General features: G+C 48.2%; 1 protein-coding gene across 7 annotated transcripts; it reads left to right on the top strand.

Moving 5' to 3' along the window:
* The first annotated feature begins 1,139 nt into the window (after positions 1-1,139).
* LOC100012041 (dual specificity protein phosphatase 13-like) lies at positions 1,140-9,147 on the top strand. Of its 7 annotated transcripts, none has more exons than XM_016428496.2 (5): positions 1,140-1,406; positions 1,944-2,077; positions 4,301-4,534; positions 5,732-5,949; positions 8,683-9,147. In XM_016428496.2, the coding sequence occupies exons 2-5, from the start codon at positions 1,998-2,000 to the stop codon at positions 8,883-8,885; spliced, it is 735 nt and encodes a 244-aa protein (XP_016283982.1). In that variant the 5' UTR covers positions 1,140-1,406; positions 1,944-1,997; the 3' UTR covers positions 8,886-9,147. The 7 variants fall into 7 exon arrangements, with proteins under 7 accessions (XP_016283982.1, XP_016283981.1, XP_016283983.1 ...); XM_016428495.2 differs by having other exon boundaries at positions 1,875-2,077; XM_007478441.3 differs by having other exon boundaries at positions 1,142-1,406; positions 1,875-2,077; positions 4,346-4,534.
* The last annotated feature ends 684 nt before the right edge of the window (positions 9,148-9,831 follow it).

The raw sequence follows: 9,831 nt of genomic DNA, 5'->3' as shown, positions 1-9,831 counted from the left end.
ATAATTATATATTATTTCTATACTATAGCAATACAATTGTGTATGACTATAGTATTAATTCCAAGTATGAATATATCATATATTAAAATACAAGTTAAAGAAATAGAATTATATTTAATATATCATATATAATTGAATATAACATTATTTCTATACTAGAGCAATACAATTGTGTATGACTATAGTATTAATTCCAAGTATGAATATATAATATATTAAAATACAAGTTAAAGAAATAGAATTATATTTAATATATCATATATAATTGAATATAATATTATTTCTATAATATAGCAATACAATTGTGTATGACTATAGTATTAATTCCAAGTATGAATATATAATATATTAAAATACAAGTTAAAGAAATATAATCATATTTAATATATTATATATAATTGTATATAATATTTCTATAATATAGCAATACAATAGTGTATGAATATAGCATTAATTCTAAGTATTAGTATAAAATATAACACATTAAAATACAAATTAAAACAAAGAAATGTAATTATATTTACTATATTGTGTGCATTAAATATTAAACAGAATTTTATATAATGTATAACTTACATAATATGGTGCTATATTAATATAGTATTAATTCTAAGACAAAAAGTAAGGGCTTTTATTAAAATAATAATAATGATAACTATCCATCCTGCCAGGGAAGGTGCTAAGTTAGTGGTGGGTACAATTGCTAAAAGGCCTTCTCCAGGCTGAGCTTGGGGCTTCTGCTCCACCTTCCTCGCAGTGGGGCTGCAGGGCCGGAGAATGGCCAACGGAGGGCAGACTTCCCCTACATTTGATCCTGAGAGGCCAGAGAAAAGATGGCATAGGAGGAGCTGGGTGGGACCAGGTCTCTCCATCAGGGCTGCCCCGAGAAGGCAGAGACTGCCAGCCTTTAGGGGACAAAAGCTTCCTGCCCTGTAACCTTGACTCAGTCAGAATGAAGGGTGAAAGGGCCAACCGGCAGGGCCAGGCCCTCCACCCCCACCCCCACCCCCACCCCCACCCCCACCCCCCAGAGGCCGAGGGTTTGTCGCTGGTACTCGCTGTGCCCCCCCCCCTCGGGCCGACACCCCCTCTCAGGGCCCCTTTAAATGACATCATCGGGGCTGCTTCACTGGGGTCTGTGCTGGGCCGGTGGAGGAGGCTGTCAGAGCCTTCATGATGCCCGGGGCCACGCTGGGCTCCTCTCGGGGCAGGGCCAGCGCGGGGCCTCCCTTGGGCTCTCCCCCTCCCCCCGGAGGCTTCCAGGTGGAAGGGCTGGAATCCTAGCCGCTTCACAGCATCTGTGTTCTCAGAAGGAACCTCATCCCCCTGTTCCGATCCCTACTGTTGAGTCCAGCACTGCCCTGGCCCCCAGAGCCTCCAGACTCGAGCCCTAGACCATGTTCTAGGTAGGTGGGATTATATGGTTCTATAGACTCACGCCCTGCACCATGTTCTAGGTAGAGGAGGTAAGACCCCCCAGTAGTGGACAAGGGCTGGAGGCCAGAGCCAGTCACAGCCTGGGACATCTGTAGCCCCACAGCCAGGCTTTCTGGGAGTTCAGCATTCTAGGTCAACAACCATTTCTGCCCCCAACTGGCTGTGGGAGTTTGGGCAGGCCACTGAAGTTCTGGGAGTCCCCTTCTCCCCGGCGGCCCAATTTCGAGCTGTGACAGCGGAAGGGGGTTCTCTCCCGCCTCGTCCCTGGCCCAGCGTCCCCCACGGCCGGCTGGCCTGACCAAGAAGGCGCCGCCTCCCTCTGACCCGGCCTAGCCGCGGTCCTCAGCATGGGAGGTGGAAGCCAGAGGGATACCAGGCCCTGATCTAGGACCCCACCATTTTATAAGCTCCAACTTCCCAGGCATTTCCTCATACAGCTGGCTCTCCACCTAACCCACCTTCCTGGACAAGACACAGCCAGTGTCTCCATTTCCATGCCCACCAAGGCCCTGGAAACACGCTCTGTCACCCCAAAATGATGTTTCTGGACACAGCTCAGAATGCAAAGGAGGAGAGGAGAAAAATTAAGGCTGTGGCTAACCTTTCCTCGGTCAGATGGGAAGGTTCACGCCTATGAGAGGTGAGGGTCTCGATGGGGATGGAGGGCGGACGGGTCTATGTTCCTTTTCACCAGAAATCCCAGGGGCAGCGTCAGCAAGAGACCCCCGAGACTGGGAGAGGGACCTGAAGAGTCCAGGGGTCCCATTCAACCCGTGCAAACCTAGGGCATCGCGTGGGACATTATTCTCTCCCGGCTCCGGGGAGAAGTCACTTAAATTCCTAGGATTCAGCGGCTTCGACCCCGTGTGAGGGTCTCAAGAAGGTCCCCGCCTTCCCTGGGAAAATTATGAGAAGAACTTGGATCTCCTCACCCACCCCGACCCCCAGGGCCAGGGATCCCCCTTCACACACTTGGGCAATGATAGATGTGCTACGTATTATAGAGAGCAAGCTTTTCAGCTTTAGTGAATTCTTCCGGGCCGGCCCGTGCAAAATTAATTCTTGTTAAAAATTGCAAGTCGCTTGGGCAATGTCTGTTATAGACGCCCCTACAAAGAACAGCCCTACCTCCTGCTCCTATTACCCAAGAGGCCACAGCCTCACTCAGCATCCCAACAAGGCTGTGGCCCATTGGTTGGTTATTGTCCTCCCTACTCAAAGAGGACCAGAATGACATCACTATGTTGGTATAATGTGTCTGACTCTGGCAGGGCCGACCAATATGAGCTCAGAAGGCTCTCCTACAAGTCAGGCACAAAAAGCCCGAATGAATATTTGGCATAAAAGTTTCAAAGGGATGAAAGTCCACTTACCTTGAATGGTAGATTTTTTTTAAGTACTTTGAAGTTCAGTTAACAAGCAATCAACTGAGGTCAGTATGTATTCCATAATAATAATAATCATAAATCATAGAATCACAGAATTTTCAAGAAGAAAGGGTGACATGTTTAACCCTAGTCCCCAGGGACCCATGGGTCATGTTCAACCACTGAAATGAGGAGAAAACAACTCAACCTTAGGGCTAGTCCATTCCACTCAGACCTTCAGGACACGTGGGGAGAAGGAAGTGGGTTTAGGGCAGGGGGGACTGAAGCCCCTTCTTACTTCCAAATGTCTGGTCCCTTTGGGGTTTTGTTGGGGAGTATGTTAGAGGGGAAATTACCGTTTCAATTTAATTCAGCAAAAATAAAGCACCTACTATGTGCCCGGCCCCTGGGAAATCCAAAGACAAAAATGATCTTGTCCCTTGAAATCGTTCTCTTCTATACACTAGGAGGACTCTGGAACCATCATGGCCAGAGAGGGTTGGCTTGACCTGTCTAGGTGCCAGACAAATATGTGCCTAAGTTCTGGTGGCCAATGGGACACAGTAGTGATACCATCAGTTGGGAAGTCTGGCAGGTAGCAAGGGACCAGTCTAGGAGAAGAAAGAATGGAGATCCACCTTCCCATGAAACCCAGAGAGATCTCCGAGGGGCCAAGGATGACATAAACCCTGCAAGGGGCACCCCAGCAAGAAAGCTGGGGAGGTAGATGGGGGAGACCCACAGCCCTCCCTCGGTCCTCGTCTTAGCAGAATGACCTCTTCCCATATCCTGGGCGAGGCAGAGATGAGGGAAAGGAAGATGGTGTGGAATTGATGAATGTCACGGATGGAAGGGAATTTTTAAACCTTGCCCAACTCCCTTAGGTCTTCCCACCCCCCATTCATTTTGTGGCCCAGAGATGTTCAGTAACGGGCCAGAGGGATAATAGCCACAGCTATTCAGGAGTAGAGCTGAACTATATTCCAGACCCCGTGTAGCACTGAGCATGTTGGCTCCAGCCCTGAGAGTCCTCCTCTGTAAAATGATGGGGTCCCTCTCGATGACCTCCACCATCCCCTCCGGCTCCCTCCTGGAGGAGCTCTTGGATGATCTCCCCCTTCTGGAGGCAGAACGATTTCCCCCATCCTGTTGGGTCCCCCGGATCCTTGTGGGGCTGCCCGAGAGGATAGGGGATGAGGAGGCAGAGGAGTCCCTGAAGCGGGGTGGGATCCCCCTCCTTGTCTCCCCAGATGCTGCGATCTTGCTTGGCCTTCCTGCCCCTCTTCTTCCCCAGGCCCCAGAGCATCTCCCACCTTCCTCCCCACAAGTCTCCCAGCACCCATTCCTTTACTGCTCAGAGAGCCGGGTCTGCCTCTCGTGAAAACAAAACAAAAAGCACCTATCTTTCCCCTGAGTGATGGGCGAGACAGCTCTTCCTGGACCGGGACTCATTCCTCCTCCCCCCTTCCCTCTCACTTCCCCCCTCCCTCCCCCAGGGCCCGCACAAGGACAGCAATGGGATGCCCTCCCCTGTTTTCCAGGATGGATTCACTGCAGAGACAGGACCTGCGGAGGCCCAAGATCCATGGGGCAACCCGAGTTAGCACCCAGAACCTCGCCCCCTACCAGACACCCACTCTGGCCTACCTACAGCGTCTGCTGTGGATTCGAAGGGCCACCTCAATGAGCCACATCAATGAGGTCTGGCCCAACCTCTACCTGGGAGACGCGTAAGCCCGCCTTCCCCCAATGAACTTGGATGGGAGGGAGAGTCACACCTGAGGAAGCATGTAGGGATGGACTTTCTCAGGGAGGACTCGGCTCTGTAGTCCTCCCTCCTGGGTAGGGGAGGAGAGGAGGGGAAACACCCAGCGGGGTAAAGCGGGGCAGACGGATGGATGGACCAACGGACGGATGGCTCTCCTAGAAACCAGCCGAAGCCTCGGCACATCTCTGTCCTTGGCCAGGGCTCCAGGCTCTGAAAGATCCATTTGGGCAAATTCTCTGGACTGCTCCATCCTGACAGTCTCCTGCCCAGGGGATGGAAGGGTTTGTCTGAACCCCAAGACCCCCATTGATGTCTGGGCACGAGGGCTAGACAGATGACTTAAATTGGATGCTGGAGATACAGAAACAAAAATGACCCCATTCCTATGCCCAATTTGCTTTCTACTATTCTACCAAACCTTGGTAGAGTGGATAGAGAGCTGGCCTTGGAGCCAGGGAGATTTGAATTCAAATCCTGCCTCTGACATATTATTGACCAGGTAGGGGACCTTGAGTAAGTCACTTCACCTGGGCACACCCCAAGGGACCCTCTAAGACAAAGAGAAGGTGCTAATTTGGGTAGCTAGGAGTTCCTTATTTTCTACCAATTAAACCACAGATCTAATATCCCATTTTATAGATGGGCAAACTAAGTTAACTGGTCTACCTAGAAGTAGCCAGGTGGCACAGGAAATGGACCACTAGCCCTGAATTCAAATCCAGTCTCAAGATAACTTACTAGCTGTGTGGCCTTGGGCAAATCCCTTAACTTCTGTCTGCCTTAATTTCCTCAATTGTAGAATGGGGATAACGCTGACACCCCCCTCCCAAGGTCATTGGGAGGATTGTTGAGAGGATTCAATGAGAGACTATTTTGTAAAGTCCTTACTTAGCACCACGCCTACTCTAGAAGGCACTTCATGAACGCTCCTTTCCTTCTCTTCTTTGGCCATGATCACACAGCCAGCAGCTATTCAGAGCCAGGCTGAGAAGCCAGGTCTCCCGTGCACAAACCCAGTACCCTGTCCTCTTCCCCTCCCCAGCTCTGAAGATGACATGGCGCTTCTTTCATTGGCGTCATTGGCCTCCTTCCCTCCCCATGCTAGGCATCGACAACAGCAGGAGCGCTCCATGACGTTCCTTCCTTGTTCCTCTTCCAGATACGCAGCCCGGGATAAGAGTAAACTGTGCCAGCTGGGTGTCACCCACATTGTGAATGTGGCTGCTGGCAGGTTCCACGTTGACACGGGCACCAAATTCTACCGAGGGATGCCCGTGGATTATTACGGGATTGAGGCTGATGACAATCCCTTCTTTGACCTTAGCATTTACTTTCTGCCTGCAGCAAGATACATCAGAACAGCTCTCAGCAATCAAGGTGAGCTTCCTCCTCCTCCTCCTCCTCCTCCTCTACTCCTCTTCCTCCTTTTCCTTTTCTGTTAGTGGAGATATATTGGAGAAGAGGCAGAAGATATGGAGGGAGGAAACCCAGAAGCCAACCAGGGCAACCAACTCTCAAGCCCTGGAGTTAGACCCTTCCAGAACAGTCAGTTGGGCTCATTCTAAGATGGTTGGACAAGTGGGCAAAACTCTCAGGAGATCACGCCACCTTCTCCTCCCTTCTCCACTCCATCCCAGAACAGAAGCGATGCTCTATTATTCCCCATTTGGGAAGGTTTAGAGGGAGGATTAAAGACTCAGAGCTGAAAGGGGCCTCAGGGTCATCTGGTCAAATCCCTTCAGTGTCCAGTTGAAGAAACCAAAGCCCAGAGGACTTCAATGACTTGTGCAGCATCACACCAGGAGACAGTGTGATCTTAGGTCCTTTGATTCCTAATCACTGTTCTTTGCATCCCATCATGCTCCCTCTAGCCCCCTCATTTTTCATTTGGGGAAACTGAGACCCAAAGTCATTTTCCTCAGGTCACATAAATAGGATCATATATTCAGAGCTGGCAAAATCCTTAGAGGCCAACTAGTCCAAACTTCCTCATTTTAAAGTTGAGGAAACTGAGGACTTGATTTACTGAAGGTCAACAGGTAGAATCAGAGATGGGATTGGAACCCAGGTTTTCTGGGTTCCAAAGCCAGAACTTTTCCTACGGTGCCACTCTTAAAAAGTAAACTCCCATTCCCAAAGCAAATCAGCGCTTGTTCTACATTTTACCTGTGTTAGAATATAGCTGGGATGGGAAGTTCTGGGTTCAAATATGGCCTCAGACACTAAGCAAGCCATTTAACCCTGTTTTGCCTAGCCCTTTGCCCTTCTGTCTTAGAGTTGTTGCTGAGACAGAAAGAAAGGTTTCGGGTTTTTTGCCTTTTTTAAAAAAAGCATTATCTAGAATCTTTACTAGGGTCACTGAGGGAAAGCTGGAGTGAGGCTAAAAAGTATAAGTTATGACTTAGACTAGGTATAAGTCTGACCCTTATACCTAGACAGTAAATGGGGCTCCTGAGAAGTCTATGGAAGAAAGCTTCATGAACAATAGGTACCAGATGATGGGCGGGGGATTGTCATGGGTGGCCAGTTCTATATAGAGGAGTCTAGGATTTCTTGGTCTCAGCAGGGTCTTGCTCAACTCAAGGCTATGGTTGGGAGATACATACCTTGGGTATCTCTACAATCATCTATGTACAGGAAACCATCAAGTTACGATAGACATCAAGGGTGGTAAGTAGAAGGGAAAAGGGCTACCCAGAGATGAAAAGAGAGTGGAGCAGCCCATTTTTCGAATGGGATGTGCTATGGACTGATTATCTATATTTGAATTTCAGGTTTGGGGTTGTTGTTGTTGTTGTTTTAATACCTGTTGTCAAGGCCAATTCCCTGGGAAACAACATGGAGCCGTAGAACAATCACTGTCTTTGGCATCAGAGGACATACATTCCAATTTCTCTTCTGCCACTTACTATTTTTATATTTTAAAATTTAATTTAATTTGTACCAACTACACGTAATAGCAAATTTCCACACAAGTTTTCCTAAGTTATAGTTGAACTTATCTCCCTCCCTTCCTCCCTTTTCTTCCCCCTCCTGGTGCTGACAGGAGATTCATTCTGGGTTATACATGTATTATTATGCAAAAAATAATTCCATATTGTCTATTTTTGAAGGCCACCTACTATTTGTGATGACTCACAACCCCTCAGGGTCTCAAATCTCCTCATCTGTAAGCTGAGGGCATTGCCCTAGATGACTTCTGGGGTGCCCTCTAGCTCTATATATAGGTTAAATACTGGGGTCAGGACAATTTGCCATAGACTGTGATATGCTGCTGATTCTTTGGCCTCCACCAGACAGACCCTAGATTTGGAACTAAAAAGGGAACCTAGAGGTCATTTAATGCAACTCACCCATTGTGCAGAGGAGGAAACTCTCTGGGTCAGCATGCAGTTGTCTGTGGGAGGATCTTCCTCTCCTTTCTCCAAAACCTCTACCTTTCACCTCAACTGATTCTCTCAAAGTTCCCTCTACTCTAGGGTTAACTCTAAGTCCCAGTTTGCCCATTCATGTCCTGAGAGAATGAGGCTTGTCCAACACCCATGAACTCAAGATTGGGGCAGATTTCCCTATGATTTAGTGTAGAAAGAACCCTCTTCTTAGTTTCCTGTTGCTCAACCTTTGAAGATCCTTGTATCACTGGGACTATTCACAGTGGTGCAGTCTAAATCGATTTCTGATTCTCCCTGGACATCAGGGCCTTGGAGATGACCGGGGTTGAACCAGGAGAAGCTCCCCAGCTAGCGGGCACTGACCAGTCCTCTGAGGGTCTAAGCCTTCTCAAGCAGAAGAGCTTGGAGCTTACTTTCCCCAGTTCCTTCAAGGTCTTAGAAGAAGAGGGATGGTGTCTTTCCTTAGATGCTCTCTATGATTTCTCCTCTGGAGTCTGGACAGGAAGAAGACTCTCCATGCAGTTCCTGACTGATATTCAGACTTAGCTTTACATTTAAGTGCCCAGGAGCAAAGCTCCAGTTACCCACCTTAGTGAACATCTCTGGTTTTAATCTTCAGAGGACCTGGGCAGGGTCAGAGCCATGGAGCATTCAGCTTTCTTAGTGGTCCTGCGGTTGTGGTCGTGATTGTGATGACATCTTTTGTTTCTCCCTGCAGGCCGTGTATTCGTGCACTGTGCCATGGGGGTCAGCCGGTCTGCCACACTTGTCCTGGCATACCTCATGATCTGTGAAAATATGACCCTGGTAGAGGCCATTCAGACTGTGCAGACCCACCGAGACATTTGCCCCAACTCAGGTTTCCTCAGGCAGCTCCAGGTCCTCGACAGTCGGCTGGGGCGGGATATGGGGAGACTCTGACTGGTCAGGTAGCTGGGAATAGAGGCCCGTTAGAGGGTCTCTTCCTCCTACTTGCATTGAAGAAGACTGGCAACCTTCACTGTTTACAAATGGACCCTGAGATGTAAATATCAAACGTAGGGGCATCAGATGGCAGGGGTGGGGAAAGGTTGAGAGTTGACATTTAACAGGTGAATTTGCTCAACATGTTAAAAAAAGATTCTTTATGAGTAGAAAGTTTGGTCTCAATCTATAATAAAGAATTAATTCATCAGACCAAAAATAGACTTGTTCCTTGTGCTTATACGATCCAACCAAATATGGAAGAACTACCCTAAGTGCCTCCCTTTCTCTTTGTTCCCCATCTCTTCTTTATTGCCTAAGACTGGTCCAAATCAATGCATTTTGGACCAGGCTTAGATTTTCAGTGCTTTATTATCCCATCCTCTGCCAGATGTTGCTGCTTTCCTCTGCATAGCATCTCTTGGTTTCCTCCCTCCTTCTACATGTTTCTTGCTAAGTGATTGGGCTCCCTTTTACTCGGACTCTCATTAATTCCTTCTTAGAGGCCTCCTGGCTCCCAGAGACTGCCCTGTTTCCCTTCTTATATAGCCTTGCTCCCTAACTATTGTCATGGTTGGCAACCCATGGCCACAAGCCAGCCAGGGTCCTTCCTACAAGAACCTACAGAAGATGTGGGCTTGAGTTGCAGTGAGAAAAATGGCGCCATGAATAGAAGTGGGGATATCAGGTAGGACTGAGCCATTTCTCAGTACGTGGCAAGCTCCCTAAAGGAAAGGAATGGTTTTACTCATTCCTTAGTCTATCTGATAGATGTCTGGTGTTCCATGGGCTACCATTAGACCCTCAGCTTATTAGCCAGTGTTTTCCTATATTCTAGAGAATGGCCAGAATACTGTGGCCCAGGTTGCCAATGAGGCGTGCATACATTTCCATGCTCTTTTCC

The sequence above is a fragment of the Monodelphis domestica genome, chromosome 1 (assembly GCF_027887165.1).
Source record: "Monodelphis domestica isolate mMonDom1 chromosome 1, mMonDom1.pri, whole genome shotgun sequence".
Classification (NCBI taxonomy): domain Eukaryota; kingdom Metazoa; phylum Chordata; class Mammalia; order Didelphimorphia; family Didelphidae; genus Monodelphis; species Monodelphis domestica.
Note: the sequence above shows the minus strand (reverse complement) of the source record. Positions and strands in the feature narration are given on the sequence as shown.

Coding starts and splice junctions, on each gene's coding strand:
- LOC100012041 (XM_016428496.2), top strand. CDS start 1,998: ATGCAAAGGAGGAGAGGAGAAAAATTAAGGCTGTGGCTAACCTTTCCT. Junction 4,535..5,731: donor AACCTCTACCTGGGAGACGC/GTAAGCCCGCCT, acceptor TTCCTCTTCCAG/ATACGCAGCCCGGGATAAGA. Junction 5,950..8,682: donor AACAGCTCTCAGCAATCAAG/GTGAGCTTCCTC, acceptor TTCTCCCTGCAG/GCCGTGTATTCGTGCACTGT.